Here is an 18,843-nt window from a genome sequence, read left to right as displayed (position 1 = left end):
TTTTGTGTTCGTTACCTTTTTCATTTATGATTTCTTAGTTTCCTTTCACTGTGAATCTTTATGTGCCTTAGGCATCTTCAAAGCAAATTTTTTTTTCATGCACTTTAGAATTTAGTAGAGTAAGCTCATAACATGTCCTTATTTTATCCAGTTGTGTTTGCATCTTGGCTCCAAGGTAAATTTCATTTTAGCCCACATGGATGTGTGGAGGTGCTTCGAGCTAGTTCGTACATGCGTAGTGCCGGCTGTTTGGCTTGGCAGCGACGCAGACCCATAAAAGTTATTTTCATCACGTGATCTCACCAGGGCTGGATTAGATAATTTAGGTTATTGTGGGGTGCCTGAGGCCAAAGACCCGCCAAGAGTCTCGCTTAGGTTAGCCCACACACCAAGCCTGCAAAATCAACTTCGACATTTCCAGATCGTCACTCCCACCACGCCGACTAACGACAACAGGGTCAAGATGTGAGTTGGCCTCCATGAAGCATCCAATATAAAATCTCTATGGAATACAATTGCTGACCTAGTTTCGCTTTTCAGGAGTCACCGGAAGTACGAAGCGCCTCGTCACGGTTCGTGAACCTTTTTGTCTCGATATCGAAATTTCGAAATTCGACCTCCTGTGTGTGTGCAATATACTGATTTCAATTCCAGGCTCCCTTGCCTACCTCCCGCGCAAGCGCGCTGCCCGTCACCGTGGAAAGGTCAAGAGGTCAGTACTATCGAAATCGAGTTTGGATTGATCTGTGGAAATTTTGTGCTGAGACTTGCGACAGCTTCCCCAAGGATGACCCCAAGAAGCCCGTCCACCTTACTGCCTCCATGGGCTACAAGGCTGGTATGACCACCGTTGTCCGTGATCTTGACCGTCCCGGTGCCAAGATGCACAAGAAGGAGATTGTCGAGGCCGTTACCGTCATCGAGACCCCTCCTGTAGGTCTTTCCTGTTGTGTGCGAAAAAAACACACCGAAGAACAACAAAACTAACAATAATCTCCTTCCCAGCTCGTTGCCGTCGGTGTCGTTGGTTACATCGAGACTCCCCGTGGTCTCCGCTCTCTCACCACCGTCTGGGCTGAGCACCTGAGCGACGAGGTCAAGCGTCGCTTCTACAAGAACTGGTACAAGTCCAAGAAGAAGGCCTTCACCAAGTACGCCAAGTCTCACGCCGAGTCTTCCGGTGCCTCTATCACCCGCGAGCTCGAGCGCATCCAGAAGTACTGCACCGTCGTCCGTGTGCTCGCCCACACCCAGATCCGCCAGACTCCCATCAAGCAGAAGAAGGCCCACCTTATGGAGATCCAGGTCAACGGTGGCTCCGTCGCCGACAAGGTCGACTTCGCCCGCAACCTCTTCGAGAAGACCATTGAGATCGACTCTATCTTCGAGAAGGACGAGATGATTGATGTCATCGCCGTCACCAAGGGTCACGGTTTCTCCGGTGTCACCTCCCGTTGGGGTACCACCAAGCTGCCCCGCAAGACTCACAAGGGTCTGCGTAAGGTCGCCTGTATTGGTGCCTGGCACCCTAACCACGTCCAGTGGACCGTTGCCCGTGCCGGTCAGGACGGTTACCACCACCGTACCTCTTGCAACCACAAGGTCTTCCGCATTGGAAAGGGTAGCGATGAGGGTAACGCCTCCACCGAGTTCGACATTGCCAAGAAGCAGATCACCCCGTATGTTCCTCTCCGATTCTTTTTTACAGTGTGTCTCAATTCTAACTTTGAAACAGTATGGGTGGTTTCGTCCACTACGGTGAGGTCAAGAACGACTTCGTCATGGTCAAGGGCTCCGTTCCCGGTGTTAAGAAGCGCGTCATGACTCTGCGCAAGACTCTGTACCCCCAGACCAGCCGCAGGGCCACCGAGAAGGTCGAGCTCAAGTGGATCGATACCTCCTCCAAGTTCGGTCACGGTGCTTTCCAGACCTTCGAGGAGAAGAAGGCCTTCGTGGGTACCCTCAAGAAGGACCTTGTCGAGACTGTTTAAGATGTTTAAGCCTATGGTTGGCGGTAGTGCGACGTTTCATATTCAATAAAAAGCGAATATCCTTCACGATTTGCATGTAGCTGTACAATAATGTGTAATATGTACTTGTGTAGATCTACAGCGGCATACGATTTATATCATGTCTGAGGTGCTGGTCGGAATAAACGGTGCTGATTTCTGTTCGACTGCCCGGAGTCTTAAGGTAGGTTGCGATATATATTTTGTCCAGGCGTCTTTCACGGGCTTCCGAGACCTAGATTCGTTCCATCCAATTCCATGTCTCTCCCCTAGGTATTTACTGTTCCTGCATATATCTCTGGAATACCTAGAGCTCGATTCAATTCGCAAACTATTTCATTCAACCTGAAACTGCCAATTCATAACCCGACAAAGTGGTGAAAATGCGCTCTAAGATCCATTGCGTCATCCGACACTTTTCCCTGACTTCAGCCAGAAGCCACGCTTTGCCCACCTCCTACACCATACGAACAAGACCTCAAATTCAACATCTCCAAGCAGATTTCAATAACCTACGCCATCTATCGAGCCAAACTACCCCAACAACCTTCGCAAACACCCAGCACCCAACTCACCACTTCCCCGCAACCACAACAAGACCACAAGCTCACATCTGCTCTACCCCCCATATCCATCCCTTTTCAACCTCAATCCGCACCATGGCCTCGGACGAAGCCTACATGTCCTTCCTGGACAAAGCCAACGAAACCACAAGTGACAGCAAAAATCAGCAAGGGAGCGGGACCATCAAAACCGAGACCGTGCACAGCTCCCTGTCCGTGCCGAAACCTCTGAAATCCGTCGACACCTACTACATTTCCGACACAGATGAGCCCTTCGAGCCCGTTGCGCTGAAGTGGGATGGAGCCGCAAAGGGAGCGTGGCCTAGTGCCGGTATGTCCTGTCATCCCATTTACCCGGTCCCTTCATATTCCCCGAGCTCCTTGCCCTGAAATATACCACTAAAAAGTACCTCGGGACCTGTCCGCTAACCAAAACACCCCTTCTTCTACGCAGGCCAACTTTCCTCCCTGATATCCCCAGACACAGACCTATCCCAGTCCATCTCCATTCTATCCCCCGACTCCTTCGACCCGAAGAACCAGTACTCCGCCGCCCTGGATGCGGTGCGCGCTGCCGCTGTTGAGAAGGATTCCGGTGCCGAGCAGTCTGCTGTTGAGTTGAAGGTCTACCGCGTCGAGCAGACTAGTACGAAGATTGAGTATTGGGTTCTGGCGCTGCATGCGCCTGAGAGTCGACTTGTGGGTTTGCGCGCTAAGGCTGTGGAGTCTTAAGCGTAAGGCTGTATGGATGTGGTTCAAGGAGGGAGGGTTCTTGGAGTTTGTACGGGACATGATTTGCATACTTATGTGTCACTCGGTGTGTAGCTGTTTAGGTATTCTGCTGAAAGATACGATATCCTATGGAGTGATGTATCTATCCTGCGTGTACTGGAATAGGATGGTAGACGGGCCTTTCAGGTGTGCAAGAAGTCCGTGATCTCCACTTAGGATGGCCATTGCCTTGGTCTTCTTGGTATGGAATTGATAACCGGGGCTTCATCTAATTGCAATCTGTAATTCAAAAGTGGTCTTGACAGCTGTCTTCCGAGATGTGAGGGTTGGCGCATTCTCAGGGCGTGAGGGTTGGGTTTAGCAGGACGCGTGTCAACGGCCGTGCAAGACATATTGAGTTGATAATCTTGGAAGAAATGGGACTAGTAATGACTTGTTTATTTTGTCAGTAGACATACTAGACAAAGTGTGTATTTAGTATTATAACGTAGACTGGATAAGATAGGTGTTGCGGATGTAAAGATGTTTCCATGTAGGGCTGTTTTGTCTCTTTTGTCTCTTTTGTCTCTTTTGTCTCTTTTGTCTCATCTTTGAGGTCCCCGCGGTTTCGTACTTGGCTTCAACAAACACCCCGGCTTCATACTCTGTACATGCGAAACAGCTACAAATCAGCTGTCTCTGCTAATTATGGCTCTCAAAGTTCAACACTATGCAGATCTCAGGATTCCCGCCAGCATTCATGCCTGGCCATTCCTCGTGCGTCTGGGGGGCAACGGGAATGCCGCACCCTAGAGCCCTATACAGGGCCGGTCAGGATGAGCTTCCAAACCACCAGTCTATCTTGATCAAGATGAATACCTAGCACAATGAACAGTTGGCCAACAAAAACCGAGCTGAGTTCAACACGTTATTAATCTCATTTGCAGATGAAGCCAAACCTCCGAGAGAGCGAAAGAGGTATAGACATACCATTGGTTGCCCCCTTGGCGCCTGTCATTCCGGTCTCCTCATGACCCCAAACAACATTGACTCCTGGGAGAATCTAGGCACTTCTTTTCTTCTGCTGGTTTGGCCTTCTCTCTCCATTTAGACTCTGTTTGTCTCTATACCGTGTCGCCGAGGCACATTGGATGCAACCCGATCAGTCCTGTCCGTTCTTTCGCTGAACAATCGCACTCTTCGACTGTGCAGGTTACCAACACATCTTTCCAGTCATTACCGCTAGATATATAGTGAAAAGTGAGGCGTGATCGATCAGAAGGAAGAAGAACCGAAACATCAGTCGCCGTCGCCATCGCCATCGATCTCCACAGATTACACCAGTTGATGCCTAAGGGCTTCTCTTGCCGCAGCAATGGACGATAGAAATCAACATTCACCCATTTCCGCCACCACGGAGCAAAGAACGGTGTCGGATTCCTCAACCAGAGAGTTGACATTTGGCGATCAGATATCGGAACACGGCTCTGATACTTCGGAGACGAAGGCAGTCCCTCCTCACATCCGACTGAACTCGGGACGACAGGATCCCTTCGGCGAGACAAATGAAGGCTATGCACCTCTCAAGTCGCGGACGTTCCCCCGACCATTAACACCACAGGGCCCCGATGGTCCAATGCCCATAAGCGCTCAAGGGATCTCGCCGTATGGCGCCTCTGTCGTCCCCGAGTCCTCTGAGTTTCTCTTACCCCCGAGGCTGCGTCCCACACAGGGCTCAGGCGTGAGTTACACTGATCGGCCCCGGTCACCGGACCGATGGTCAGCCACTCGCTCAAGTATCAGCTCCCTCAGTCATGAGAGTACCTACCCCTTGTACCCATTCCACGATTCGAGGGCGCCTTCGCACGCTGGTAGTGAGGAGAACGATGTCAACACACAGACTGTCTCGGAGAAGTTCAATATCATGCCTACTGATGGGTTGTTGTTGTTCCCCGAGGACGTGGAGAAAGATGATTACTTGCATAACCCGGACCCGGCGGACAAGGACCGAGAGTGCGATATCTGGAATAGACGTGGGATTCTGAATGTCGGTGGTCTGGCGCTTTTGACAATAGGCATTCTGGTGCTCTTCATTGGCTACCCTCTCATGTAAGAATTCGTGCGCATGTTTGGAGTTTTCTATGGCTGACTGGTTGTTGCAGAACTTGGTTGGCTGGTGTCATGAAACCGACGACACACAGTGTATGCCACCCTGATGATACGTTGTGTTTGGATGTTGGGGAACGGCCGTTGTTGCAAAACCTGCGTATGGGCTTGATTGACCCTGATACGCCTAAAGAAGCACTCACCAAGAAAAGTGTGAATGGCAAGGAGATGAAGTTGGTGGTAAGTCGTTTATGATATAGCCAGCAAAAAGAAAATGACTGACCTTCCATTGTAGTTCTCGGACGAATTCAACATGCCCGGTCGAACTTTCTACGATGAAGATGATCCATACTTCCAAGCTGTTGATCTGTGGTACGGAGTCACAATGGATAAAGAGGTTAGCACATCTGGCAATAATGAATGTTCAAGCGCTTACAGTGTATAGTGGTATGACCCCGATGCAGTGACCACGGCAGAAGGCACCCTGCAGCTCAAATTCGACCACTTTGAAAACCACGGTCTCCAATACAGGTCAGGAATGGTACAGAGCTGGAACAAGCTCTGCTTCAAGGGAGGTCGTCTCGAAGCCAGCATGTCCCTTCCTGGCGATGGGCACATCCAAGGTTTCTGGCCTGGATTCTGGGCAATGGGTAACCTGGGACGTCCTGGTTATGCTGCTACCACTGATGGTATGTGGCCGTACAGCTACCACGATGGTTGCGATGCGGGGATCACTCCGAACCAAAGTTCTCCCGATGGTATCAACTGGCTACCTGGGATGCGCTTGCCTGGGTGTGCCTGCCCTGGGTCCGACCACCCATCGCCCGGTCATGCACGCAGTGCACCGGAGATAGATATTATCGAAGGCAGCACTGCTCCACTGTATGGTGACAGCGGTCCATTCGTCGGCAGTGCGTCGCAGAGTTTGCAGACTGCTCCTTTCGACTTGTGGTACATGCCTGACTACGGTGCGTATCTCTCACCCCGTCTAGTATGTAAACAACTAGCTAACCAGGGTTACCACAGACTTCGCTGCGGTCTACGATCCTCGTGTCACTGAGCTCAACTCCTACCGAGGCGGCGTGTACCAACAAGCAATCTCCGGCTTAACGAATCTAAACCACCGCTGGTACAACGGAACCGAATACCAGACATACGCGGCCGAATACACCCCCGGTGACAAAGGCGACGTAACCTGGTTCGTCGGCAAGGAGAAGACCTGGACCCTCGACGCCCGCGCCATCGGACCAAACGGCAATATTGGACAGCGCATGATCCCGCTGGAGCCCATGGCCATAGTCATGAACATGGGTATGGCAGACAACTTCGCGCCGCAGAATAAGAGCATCCATGAATACATGCCTGCCTACCTTCGCCTCGACTATGTCCGTATCTACCAGGATCCCGATGATGAGAGCGTTACTTGTGACCCGCCGGGTTATGAGACGACTGAGTATATTGAGAAACATCGCAAGGCATATGATAATGCCAACTATACTCTTTGGTATGTTGATGAATATGCTCGAGGTATATGGAGTTTTACTGACGACTCTTCTTAGGGACGATGCTGGGTACCATTGGCCCAAGAACTCATACATGCATGACTGTTCGGCTAATTAGCCCTGGATCTGCTATTCCTTCTTTTCATAGTCTGTCAGTCGTATTAGCGGCATTGTCTTTTGGCGTTATGGGGATTGGGCATTCTTCATTTCTGATTGTTATCTATATATGGACCAATAACAATTTTTAACATTCCATTCTTTTTGTGTACGGACTACGGAGTAGAAAGCCTCTCATCGCATCACCAAGGCCAAATTCTGCAACGCATCACCGCCTTTTTCTTCCCGACGCACCCACGTGACTATAGCCCACATCCACGTGACCATGTCCAAGAGCTGGACACGACATTGTCCATTGTCCATGCATGTCCTGGGAGATCTGAGGTTGATCGAAATGACCCTTGTTCGACCTTGCTCATCCCTGGTGCTGTCTCATTCCTGATAGGTATTTATACTTGATTTCCGTCCCACTTCCATCTCCAGTGACAAGTCCATGATTAACATCCCCATAGAAACCAAGTCGGGGAATACCCCGGAATAGTATCTACAAGGATACATGAAACCTCCTGATTTCGAGAGTGAAACCAGTTCTCGACCGACGACTGACTCGACTCTCGAGTCCGAAAGAGCCAAAGACCAAAGTAACTTTTGATCTCTTTTGCCATTTGTCAAGTCGAACCTACTCGCGAGGCAAGCTACGTCTCTTGCGCGTCTACTTTGCATCCATTGACGCGAAGTGAAAAAAGACAAGAGAAGAGGCACCTCGCGCTATCCGATACGGATACACCAATCGTATCTAACTAGGCCGTTTATTTGTTATCACCTGACAAAGACGGTACCGCGATAATCGCCTTTCTCATGCATCTCTGAGACGGTTTCTCTTTCTGGCTTTTTCTATCAAGTTCCAACTACTGCATACAACTACTGCATACAACCGCTTCATCTTCATCTTCTAGTCACACACCCACCACCATGTCTAACCCCCTGACCTTTGTAGTTGTCGACTCGGACAGGTCCGAGTCCGAGTCTGATGGCGGCATGCAACTTGACGCCGATCTCGACAATGTCGACGGGGACCCAATGGAGTCCTCGGACGGCGACAGTCTCGAGGGCGAAAGCATCCCCGTGCCTCGGTGGGCTCCCCTTCGGGACCGGATTCCGAGTATGTATTGTGTTTCCCTCTCACGTTCCTGTTTCATCCTCATCCCATTCTCCCCCATCAACATGATAGAACGTATCGAACAATGTCGTCTATACTATACCCACGAAAACCGTTACCTCCCACCAAAACATAACCACAGCACCATCCCGCACCAGCAGACAAAAACTAACAAATTTCAGTACTAGCCCCCCACGCGCAAAATCCACACGACAGCGTCTTCGCCCGCCCCCAACAAGACGAGCTAACCGCATGGGAAGAAGCAGCCCGCGCGCGCGCCACTTTCTCCGATGAGAAATTTGGCGCCCTGTCCGTTCTCAAAAGTAGCGAGTTACTTATGACCTATGCACTCGCTAACAAGGAGGTATGTTACTGTCATTATATACCCCCAGCATCTATACCCTCCCCCTTCCCCCCCCCAAAATTCTATTAAACGCATTCCAAATCCAGCCTAGATAACTAATATAAAACAGACAATCCCCCAAACCCGCCGCCGATTCATGGCAAAGTACCTCGAACCCGACTACCCAGAAAAAGCAGAAGAACTGTACTCGCCGCGCATTTATATTGCGCCAGATGGGAAGGGTGGCGAGGGGTCACTGATTTCCGGACGGGTGAAGGAGTATATTGGGGATGTTGAGGAACATGGGTGGAGGAAGCCGGGCCATTTGAGGGCTGCGGAGGCGAGGAGAGTGCGTGGCTTACCGGTTGAGAAATCTGGGTCTGTGTCTGGGTCTGCTTCTGGGTCGAGGTCTGGATCTAGGGTTGCTTCGCCTGGTCGGCGGTCGTCTGGACGGGGTGTGGGCTTGGAGAGGAGGGGTGAGAGGAGTGTTTCGGGGTCGCCTTTTGGGGTTGGAGTTGATGAGGATGAGGATTTGTGAGGATTGCATTAACTTAGGTCTTGGTTTTGGCGTTTGATATACCTACGGAATACCTTTGCACTTTGGCGGTGCTTTCTTTATTGTCTTGTAGTTCGCTTATTTTCAAACTGACTTGGTATGCATCCGTTGCTACTTGCTTACAAAAAAAACAGTATGGTCAAAGATTTATTTCGCTAAAGTTGATGAAACAAAGTACTATACAGAAGGACCTAACCAATTTGAAGACCAACCATCCAGAGACAAAAGAGGGAGAGAACGAAAATGAAGAGAAAAAGTGGGTATCATCGAGAAGATCCAGAGAGTATTCCCTCTGGTGTAGTTGATTTTGTTCGTTCTCTCCCTCCCAATCTCCAGGATATTACCCGAGATACCTCAGGCTTATGGGACTGCGAACTCGTCGCAATAGTGTTGAACCCCATCGCGATCGGAAGATGAGCGGGAAAAACATGAAAGTCCAATCGGAAGAGCAGACGTAAAGCTGGCCCGTCTTACATCTCTTCCTCTCCTGTCCTCCGCAGCTCCGAGTGGAACAGACTCTCCATGTCTCCGACCTGCTTACGCTCCGAGACCTCTCGGCTGCGCATGCGGGCGTAGTGAGCCTGCGCGTTCATCAGTGTCAGTCCTCGAGCCGGCGCGGGTGTGTGTTCCGGGTCATTGTAGAATGGTTGCAGGCGGTGCGAGGTGGTGATCCGGACCCGACCGTCTCTCATGACGGGGGCTAGTCATTGCAGGGGCTCTGAACTTGAAGAGAGGCGGTTGAGGTGGAGGTAGACGTCGGTTCCGTAGCTGGGAATGAGTTAGCAAACATGTCTAGATAGAGCGTGAATGAAGGGAAATGCATACCCCTCCATACTGATCAGTTTTAGATCACCGCCAAAGTACCGTGCGTACAGTCGGCTTATGGGTAGACCGTATCCGAAGCCAGCCATTGGCGCCTTGAAGTCGTTCTTGTCGAAATCAGGGTCCAGATTGGGTGTTTGCTCCACGGTTGTGTACATGTAGGTCCACACGAGAGGAATGGACGACCGGGGGATACCACCACCTTCGTCTGAGACCTTGATCGTGATGTCTTCCTTGCCTTCGGCGACGATGACCTTGGTCACGGGGAATTCGTCTTTGTCGGCGCCATGTTGTTCGACGACCGCGCGCAGCGAGTTCTTGAGAGTCTCGAAGAGCATGTGCGATAGGTGTCCCGGGACATACATGAAGTTCAAGTCCTCCTTGCAGACCAGCTGCACCTTGGGCGCTTCGAAGAGACCATAGTAATCCTCGCAGACGAAGCGGGCATTCTCGATAGCCTCGAGTGCAATGTCCCGGACGTTGGTCTTGGTACAGATGATTCCGACATAGTTGGGGTGTTTGACGTGCGTTTGTTCCGTGAGTGCGATGTGTTGGCCGATGAGCATTCGGATACCGATTCTGGACATGTAGAACCGGTCGAGGAAGGACTGAATCGTAGAGTCGATCTGCATGCGCTGCCGCACGCGTTTCCATTCGAGAATACCTTGCGCCACGGTGGTGACGACCCCGTCGTGGCGCCGCTTGATCTGCTGGAGGGTCTTAGCGAATCGTTGGTTGTAGTCGTTGAGCTCCGGAGGCCAATCTCCGCGGTCATCCGCGGGGAAGAAATATCGTCGACCCGCGGCGGGCTGTTTGCCAACACCATTTCCATTGCCTGCGGTCACGGATGACCGGTACTGGCCCTCGCGCACGCTGGGGTTTTGAGTCGTTTCAGAGAGGATTTTCGAGAATCCGCCGCTCATCCGGCCTGGTCGCAGTAGGCGGGTTTTCACTTCTTGAGTCAGGGTTGGGCGAGGAAGAGCAATGATTTCCTGGGTGTTCGGGTCAGTGGTATTGCGGGGGGGGGGGGGGGGGGGGGGGGGCAGAATTCTATTGGAGGATCGACATACCTCAAAAGACTGCGCATACCAGTCCTGGACTTTTTTGATCGATGGCATCTCGCTTAGTCCATCTGGCAGCTCCCCCAGATCCTGCACGCGATGGGCGAGCCGGATCGGGAGCTCCTCAGAGAGAAATTGGGAAGCGCGGAATAAAGTGCCTATATACGAGTTAGATCTTAGCTCCGACAGTATCAGACTAGTTCACTAGCTCATACCTGTTGAGGGACGGTCACCGAATTGGACCATCTGCCGCAGCGAGACACCGGTTGCGGGGAAGCTGGCATAGTGCCTGATGGTTTCCATCAGGCGCTCTGAAGGCTTCCACATAGTGGGAATATAGGCCTGATGGCCTGTAATAGATTGATTTCTGGTAAGCGCTGCCTATCTCTGGGGAGAGCAGTGGTGAGGAAGAAGTGGGTGTAGTGTGAGTAATGTCTGTCTCCGGAACGTTTTCAAATGCCGAGGTTGGCGGTCTCCCCGGGTTCTCCGCTTGTGCTCCGGGGATCGGAGGAAGATCACACGATCACACGCGTCCGAGGTTTTTGCTGAAGAATGGAGTATGTAGCTGTGGCTTGTGATTTGTACGGAGGATATTTGATTGACAAGAAGCAGATAAAGCTGGGGCAATTGGCACAAGTCCTAAAGCTAAGGCCAAACCAAATCCGTTCATCCGGGGTCTATGACATAATCGGTGGCCTCAGGCAACACTTCGATGATTCACCTGATATATGATGCCTGAGGCTAAGTATACCCACATTCTGCATGCACTGAGTCACTAGTAGTATACTGACATTATTGGATGTGACATGTACATCCTGCGTAAATCCATAGTCGATCATGTCTTCTCCTCATGTCTATCCTGCAGTCTCCCTATGATCGTCCCGAGAACGGAGAATTAACTGCTCAGCAGCCCTCAGCCCTTCATATCTAAGCGAGTGGAGCTCAAAGACGAGTAACCACTTCATCCCACTGTTAACTACGGGGCTATGGACGGTTCATACTAATCCAGAGCCCTTCTCTGGTTATCAGGAAGCATCTTATACAGCAATTGAGCATTTGCTGTTGTTCGCCCTGCCTCTCAAGCTGTTACGAGGTTTAGCGGGAGTTAGGACAGTTCGTTCTTAGGTATCTACCGTGAATCTCTAGAGTCTAGTCAGTATGGGGAGATACCCCGTGATTCAACACTCAGTCCATAGAAGAATATCAATTACAGCGAGTTGATTTAGCCTAATAAGGTACACGAGGTACTGTGGTAACATCTCACCCGAACCATGCCGAATTTCGCCCGTTGCTTGATATTCAGTCAATTATCTACGTTATACACAAGTAGCTACGTGAGACTGACTAGATAGTTACACAGTATTGCTGACCATGTGTTAAGTGCTATGACTAAGATGACATCTCGGTGCAGACTCCAGAACAATCCTGTTAACTTTTGGTACTTGGTACTTTTGTCCAGCCCCCCATTTTAACCTTTCAATAGGCCTCTTTTGTGGATCTAACAAAATGACACTTGTCCTGCGTACTCCGTTATTGCTACTCGGCTGTTGATAAGCATCTTATCCATTTAGATTGTAGACAAAACAGCCATAGGCAAAGTAAACAAAGTCCAAAAAAAGCAAAAGGCTTATGTACCCCAATCACCAACCTGCCATTCGCCCGTCGATCCGCTTTCTGGAGACTCATAATTACCCTTTTCGAGCTGCTGCTGTTGACCAGCAATTGTTGCCTCTGACTGGCGGAGATATCTAGCCCCTCCATTTGTGTGTGCGTTGGCAATAATCCAAAAACTTGCACTATAAAAAAGAAAAGGAAAAAAAGCAAAAAAAGATATCTCCAACCCTAATTGCAATCTCCAAAACCTCAGGGCCGGGCTCAGATTCCTGACCCGCAACTCCATCCTCTCGTCCCAATCCTCTCCTCTCCTTATACGCACCCTTCATCAAGAACTACATGAGGAAAAAGAAAAAGGGAAAACAGAAATCCAATTCCAACCCATCCGACAAAACAAAACAACCCCATATACCCTCCGCCTCCACCATACGCAAAACCAAAAGACCAGCAGAAAAAATGTCTCGCCGTCGAATATCCCACAGCGAGATGAACGAAGCTCTTGCCTACCCCTTCGCCATGCAGTCTAACGGCCCTGCCTTTCAATCAAATGGTCAACCTCAACCTCGAGTCCGAGGACCTATCGAAGGTCCCGATGGCCGTCGTCTCATCCGCCGTGTCACATGGCGCTCCTCGACATATAAGCTCATGGCTTCCCTCTGGGTTCTTGCCGTCCTCTACATCGTTTGGCTAGTTCGGGATCTCTTCTTACCTATCCCCGCCGAGTCGGAGACGGATTCTACGAAACCACTCGAGTAATATACGGAATCTGAGGGTTTTATTTTTCTTCTTCGGTCATATTTGATGGGCGGGTGACTGGGCTTCGGAGGGGTTGGGAGTGGGGTTGTCTGCTTTGCGATGAAAAGTTGTTAGCGCTTGGTATACAACCCTTCCCTTCCACCTTCTATAACTTGGTCTCGCCGAGGCAGAGAGAGGACTGAGTTGGGTTTCCGGCGGATTATGACATGCTTCCCGTGGCGGAGATGGCGTTGATCCACGCGGGATTTTGTCAGTTCCGATTGCTTCCCAGGTGCATACCCGGAGTTTCTCCGGCTGACGAGCCCGGATGTGCGTTTTCCCATTCGGGGAGATTCTGCAGTTCTGTTCCCTCTGCAAGTCTGGTTATCTGGCCAGTGGAGACTGGCTGGGACGCCTCCAAGCTTGGGAGTAGCTTGGGTTTCTTTCTTCCTTTCTGCCTAGATTCTTACTGTTGCATCTTTCTCCACTGTTACGATTGCATGTCCACAGCGTTCTATTGCATATAGCTCTTATGATGACCCAGGTCGATGGCCTGATCACTTCATTTTTCTTTTTCCGTTTCTATACTTGTCTCTCTCTCTCTCTCTTCTCATCTGGGCGGTTCAATTGTCATTTTTCTCACGGGTTCGAACTTGCATTCATGCATAGCTTGCCATCTGCATTATACATCGCCTTTGAATAGCCATGGTCTTTCTGTGCTCTATGATGGCTTTCACTCTTACTCTCCCCGAAAGACTCAAACAACCCCTCCTATCTAGACTTTCCCGCTCGCAGGGCGGGGCATCGGGGAAGCAGGGAAGTGGGGCAGTGGGAAATATCGAGCCCGGTCTCAGATGCAACGGTGCACATACAATCGGAAACCTGTTATGGACATTAAGCTTTTATTCAATATACACAACCAACTCCTTGCCTTCCCCTTCAATATAGAGGGTTTCCCCACGTGAATTGGATTTGATATCTTCCAACCATCCGTCACATCTTTGCGTCGTAAAACTTTTGCATATTCTAAGTCAAGATACACATCAAAATGAAATTATACCAGGATACCCGATTAGACGTGCAGGGCAGAGGTCTCGCCCTTGGCAATGACGCTAGCGTAGGGCTTGATGGCAGCGGCAACCTCGGTAGAGGTGAACTTCTCGACCTGCTGGGGAGCGCGGCCGACGAAGGTGCTGGCGTCCAGGAGGGTATCCAGCTCGGGGATGATGGGGTCGAAGAAGGCGGTGCGGCGGATGCGCTCGATCAGGTCGTTGTCCTTGCCCTGCTTCTTGACATTGTCGGCGGCCTGGTGGGAGAGGACACCTGGGGATGTTAGATTTCGGGCTCGATAGTGAGATGGGCAGATTGGGACTTACGGATCTCCTCGTGGGCATCCTGGCGAGAAAGACCCTTGGCGACACAGGCCATGATGATGTTCTCACTGAAATTGGATGTTAGTGGTGTCCATTGGATCAGAAGGCTCTGTACTCACGTGGCCATGAAGGGGAGCTCGTCGTTGACGCGGCGCTTGATGACCTCGGGGTAGACGACGAAGCCGGAGGAGACGTTGTCTGATACTGATTAGCTACAAGATGGGCCTAGGATTGATAAGGTAACTCACTCAGGAGGATGAGACAGGCGTCAGCGGTGAGGTACAGTTCGGGAATGCTGATACGGCGGATGGCGCTGTCATCCTAGTACAGATCAGTACATCATCTTGAGCAAAGAATGGAGAGATACGCACGAGAGACCGCTCGAACCATTGAGCGGAGTAGGTGTCCAAGCCGTCCTTGGGGAGGTTCTGCAGGTGACGTCCAAGCGAGCACAGACGCTCAGAACGCATGGGGTTGCGCTTGTAGGCCTGCATATTGTCAGCTACGAAACCTTGTGGAACATGCAAAAGAAGAACTCACCATGGCACTGCTGCCAATCTGGTCCTTCTCGAAAGGCTCCTCAACCTCCTTGAGCATGGCGAGGTGGCGGATGTCAATACCAATGCGCTCACAAGTAGCACCGAAGGAACCAAGAGCGTTGCCGACATCAACGTCGATCTTACGCGAGTATGTCTGACTGGAGATGATGAAAGCAGAGCTGAAGCCAGCCTTCTCGGTCACAAGCTCATCGAGCCTCTCAACCTTGGCATGGTCGCCGTTGAAAATCTGCAGGAAAGATGCCTGAGTACCGGTGGTACCCTTGACACCACGGAAGCGCAGGTCGTCACGGGCACGCTCGAGATTGCGCAGATCCATCAACAAATCCTGAATCCAGAGACAAGCGCGCTTGCCAACGGTGACCAGCTGGGCGGGCTGGCCGTGGGTGAAACCCAGACAAGGCAGATCCTTGTACTGCTGGGCGAACTGGGACAACTTGTCGACGACGACGGCGAGCTTAGGGATGAGGATATCGAGACCGTCGCGGAGCAGAATCAGATCGGCGTTATCGGTGCAGTAGCATGAGGTGGCACCCCAGTGGATGATACCGGCGGCGGCGGGAGCAACCTGGCCAAAGGCGTGGACGTGGGCCATGACATCGTGTCGGCGGCGTTTCTCCTCCTCGGCGGCGACGGCGAACTCGTCATCCTGTATGACCTGGTGGGCCTTCATCTGCTCAATGGCCTCGGTAGAAATAGGAAGTCCGAGCTCTGTAGCAATGAGCCAGTCAATTTAGATGTCTTGCTCAACTAGAGCCGATGTCGGCCAAGGCTCGACCATCTCGTACCTTTTTGAGCCTCCGCGAGCCAGGTCCAAAGCTCTCTCCATGTAGAGAAGCGCTTGCGGGGCGAGAAAAGGTATTTCATCTCAGTGCCTGATCAATTGAGTATGGTTAATCCCGTTCTATACAATCTCCGGATGTACCCCTCCACCGGAGGGGCAAATTGGGACCAACTTACTCGCATAGCGCGAATTGAGGGGGGTTTGGTAGACATCGTTACTTCCAGACATTGTGTCGGTGATTGTTTGAGCAGCTCAAACAAAAGAATTGAGCAGCAGGACGGTTTAAACGACTAGGACAAGGGCTATGTGCGAACAAGGTTTTTTTTCTCCAGTCCCGATTTGGCGGGGCTTATCAGTCACGTTATCGGAGATTATCTACAAGTCACGTGACTATATACTTCCCTTGTATCGGAAATTATCGCAGTGAAGAGCAGGTTCGAATGGCGGGATATAACGGTGTTATTAGCTGGTATAAGATAAGATAAGATTTGGTTTTTCTTTTTCCACTTCCACTTCACTTCGAAATTCAAGACAACTGCGCCAGCTGTACCGATAGGCTTGCCTTGTCGTACTTGATGTACTTGCCACGGCCTTTGTCGATCTCCACATATCGATCATAAAAGCGCGCATACAAAGGCTCTAGGACAGTCTGTAATTCACGTGTCAGGACACCGCGCACCTCGCGCTCCATGTGAAGGGTTTTGTGGCGAGACACCATCTCATCAAAGCTCGCATTGAAGGATTTGAACTTGTCTTTGATCGCATCCTTATCCTTAGACGACAGAGACTTGACGATTGCTGACGAATCAACATTTCCGCTGGAATTGCGCTGCGCCCCACGTGAGGTATATTGCACATCAAGGAGATACTGGGATGTTTCCTTCCATGCATCAAGATAGGTAGACGTAGCACGCTTGCGGAAGGTGTCGATTCTAGCGATACTGTCTGGGGAGCCCAGATATCGTGCCAGTTCTGGACTCTGTCGGATCGACCGATCGACAATGCAAAAGACATTTGACAGAAATACTCCAAGGGCTGCCTTGGACCGATGGAAAGCGCGACCGCGAGCTTCGAGGGAGGTCATCAAAGCCTCAATCATATCGAGAATGAAGTGCGACAGAAGAGTGCTGCTGTCTGGGCCTACATCCAACGGAGCCGAGCCGGCGGTGTTGGACTTGGTACGCCAGTTTCCATCCCCCAAAGATGTCAAGATAGAGGCCAAAGGACCCGAGTAGCCTGTTAATGTGGCTAATGAGCTCATCACTTCCTCTACAAGAGGCACCGATCCACCGTCCGGTGGAAGTGCAGCGCTAGCAGCTTTGCGTTTCGTCTCCTCCAGCAACTCGGAGAGCGATGACTTGGCGGTCTCGCGTACAGGCCGAAGGGCTTCGATCAGGAGACTCTTCAGTTCCGCTGCCTTAGAGTCAATTCGGTAAGACATGGCCGTCACAATTTCAATAATCTCGAATGCGAGGAAGCAATCCGTCATCAAATTGGCCTTGATGTAATTATTAAGTTCCCGCAGTGTTTTGGAGTATTCGCCCATAGCCGGGAGGAAGGTGGCCTGTAATGCCAGGCCTTGCTGGTCCCCGGGAAACATTTGTACGATAATGCCATGTTCGGTGGTTATGAAGGCCTCCAGCGCGTTGGAGTAGATACCGATACCGTTGGTCCCTTGTTTGTAGGGACCATCGGTTGGTCGGCGTTTGACAGTATTGAGAGACGCGATAGCAAGATTCTGTAAGCTGGTTGCGATGTATGGGCCCCGTACCTCCGCATAAACCTTTATTGCGGGGTTCTCCCCCTTGCTGCGCTGAGAGCCATGAGCAGATGCGGAGGCGACCACCGAGCACACGGGCGCTAGATGGGAGACTGTTTCATCGGGTATGGATGGGAAGGGGAGGTCTAGTAACCCCACGCATTAGCTTTAATTTAGGGATGGGGTCGTAGTGCGCCTACCTTTGGTCAGATAGTGTAGGGGTTCGATCGGAGCGGCGTGCTGGTTCAATTCTGCCCTTAGCAAATCTTGAAGTTTTGTGCTGCCGGTGTTTAGGAGGGAGTTAAAATCAGCGATCGCGTTCTGATTTGATCGCAGGTTGGTGGTGTTGAGGTCGACCAGCGCCTTCTCAACACGTTTCATCGCCGACAAATACTGCGCGAGGCCTGAGCTCTGCGGTCTGGTGGTCGGTCAGCCAAATCCGAACGTAAATACAAGTCAATGAAGCATAAAGGTACATACCCTGCGCGAATGATGCCATCTTCTCGGTTCTTCGCATCGAGAGGTTGGCGCAGGCGGTCGATGGCGTCGTTGACTTTATCGATGTTGCTGTTGGTGACTTGCAGGGATTGAGTATTGCTGTAGATGGGACCAATGGCTTCTTTGACGACTTTTCCTCCTGTCTCCAAGCGTACCATGGAACCTTGGATCTTCTTCGTGAGTCGGTTGAGCTTCTCCAGGTTGGCATACAGGACTTCAACCTCCGCGCTCTCCTCGGCGTAGGCGGTATTCCTCGGACCCACCATGGTGGACAGTATGAGCGATGCAATTCAGCTGAATCAACCCAAAGAGACCATATCACATGTCATCACCAGAGCCCGTCAAAGGACATGGGCTATTGCAATGGAGTGATTGTCCCCTCTCGAGCTCCGGTGATAAGCAGCTCCGCCACGCTAGTCCGAAAGTGGTAATGGCATACTAGGCGGTCTTTGGGGAACAAACAAGCATTCTTGCTCAGACTACGTGTCGCATAATATATACAGCTTGATAAGTGTTTGATGCAGGTTGATATAGTTGTTTGTATGAATTTATGAACCTGTAGGTACCGGATTTTAGGCCACGGTCGCGAATTTCCCGATCGGGGTGCCGCCGCTTTATGAGGGTTATTTCGGCT

The 18,843-nt window shown here is 51.1% G+C and overlaps 8 protein-coding genes across 8 annotated transcripts; 5 read left to right on the top strand and 3 right to left on the bottom strand.

The window, feature by feature from the left end:
* Nucleotides 1-196: 196 nt before the first annotated feature.
* Nucleotides 197-1,991, top strand: rpL3 (60S ribosomal protein uL3; the record flags this gene model as incomplete). The annotated part of the gene is made up of 7 exons (XM_056668495.1): nt 197-223; nt 422-465; nt 541-572; nt 655-712; nt 777-933; nt 1,006-1,679; nt 1,736-1,991. 7 exons carry the CDS (start codon nt 197-199, stop codon nt 1,989-1,991), a joined length of 1,248 nt encoding a protein of 415 aa, XP_056518325.1.
* Nucleotides 1,992-2,668: 677 nt separating this feature from the next.
* On the top strand, nt 2,669-3,304 carry N7515_007750 (uncharacterized protein; the record flags this gene model as incomplete). The annotated part of the gene is made up of 2 exons (XM_056668494.1): nt 2,669-2,903; nt 3,027-3,304. The coding sequence occupies 2 exons, from the start codon at nt 2,669-2,671 to the stop codon at nt 3,302-3,304; spliced, it is 513 nt and encodes a 170-aa protein (XP_056518324.1).
* A 1,354-nt stretch (nt 3,305-4,658) lies between these two features.
* On the top strand, nt 4,659-7,009 carry N7515_007749 (SKN1/KRE6 family beta-glucan synthesis-associated protein; the record flags this gene model as incomplete). The annotated part of the gene is made up of 6 exons (XM_056668493.1): nt 4,659-5,392; nt 5,446-5,629; nt 5,685-5,786; nt 5,835-6,357; nt 6,416-6,893; nt 6,949-7,009. The coding sequence occupies 6 exons, from the start codon at nt 4,659-4,661 to the stop codon at nt 7,007-7,009; spliced, it is 2,082 nt and encodes a 693-aa protein (XP_056518323.1).
* Nucleotides 7,010-7,920: 911 nt separating this feature from the next.
* N7515_007748 (uncharacterized protein) lies at nt 7,921-8,988 on the top strand (the record flags this gene model as incomplete). The annotated part of the gene is made up of 3 exons (XM_056668492.1): nt 7,921-8,110; nt 8,296-8,471; nt 8,581-8,988. The coding sequence occupies 3 exons, from the start codon at nt 7,921-7,923 to the stop codon at nt 8,986-8,988; spliced, it is 774 nt and encodes a 257-aa protein (XP_056518322.1).
* A 488-nt stretch (nt 8,989-9,476) lies between these two features.
* On the bottom strand, nt 9,477-11,216 carry N7515_007747 (PDK/BCKDK family protein kinase; the record flags this gene model as incomplete). The annotated part of the gene is made up of 5 exons (XM_056668491.1): nt 9,477-9,706; nt 9,731-9,774; nt 9,832-10,820; nt 10,899-11,047; nt 11,105-11,216. 5 exons carry the CDS (start codon nt 11,214-11,216, stop codon nt 9,477-9,479), a joined length of 1,524 nt encoding a protein of 507 aa, XP_056518321.1.
* A 1,743-nt stretch (nt 11,217-12,959) lies between these two features.
* On the top strand, nt 12,960-13,259 carry N7515_007746 (uncharacterized protein; the record flags this gene model as incomplete). Its single annotated transcript, XM_056668490.1, has 1 exon — nt 12,960-13,259. The coding sequence occupies one exon, from the start codon at nt 12,960-12,962 to the stop codon at nt 13,257-13,259; it is 300 nt and encodes a 99-aa protein (XP_056518320.1).
* Nucleotides 13,260-14,310: 1,051 nt separating this feature from the next.
* Nucleotides 14,311-16,180, bottom strand: ade13 (adenylosuccinase ADE13; the record flags this gene model as incomplete). The annotated part of the gene is made up of 8 exons (XM_056668489.1): nt 14,311-14,561; nt 14,615-14,679; nt 14,731-14,809; nt 14,860-14,932; nt 14,983-15,099; nt 15,152-15,879; nt 15,957-16,043; nt 16,129-16,180. 8 exons carry the CDS (start codon nt 16,178-16,180, stop codon nt 14,311-14,313), a joined length of 1,452 nt encoding a protein of 483 aa, XP_056518319.1.
* A 298-nt stretch (nt 16,181-16,478) lies between these two features.
* Nucleotides 16,479-18,475, bottom strand: N7515_007744 (EXO70 family protein; the record flags this gene model as incomplete). Its single annotated transcript, XM_056668488.1, has 3 exons — nt 16,479-17,857; nt 17,912-18,129; nt 18,192-18,475. 3 exons carry the CDS (start codon nt 18,473-18,475, stop codon nt 16,479-16,481), a joined length of 1,881 nt encoding a protein of 626 aa, XP_056518318.1.
* Nucleotides 18,476-18,843: the final 368 nt, after the last annotated feature.

Source organism: Penicillium bovifimosum (genome assembly GCF_028826915.1).
Source record: "Penicillium bovifimosum strain IBT 22155 chromosome Unknown utg000006l_segment0_segment0, whole genome shotgun sequence".
NCBI classification, from domain to species: domain Eukaryota; kingdom Fungi; phylum Ascomycota; class Eurotiomycetes; order Eurotiales; family Aspergillaceae; genus Penicillium; species Penicillium bovifimosum.
This window is presented reverse-complemented; position numbering and strand designations above follow the sequence as displayed.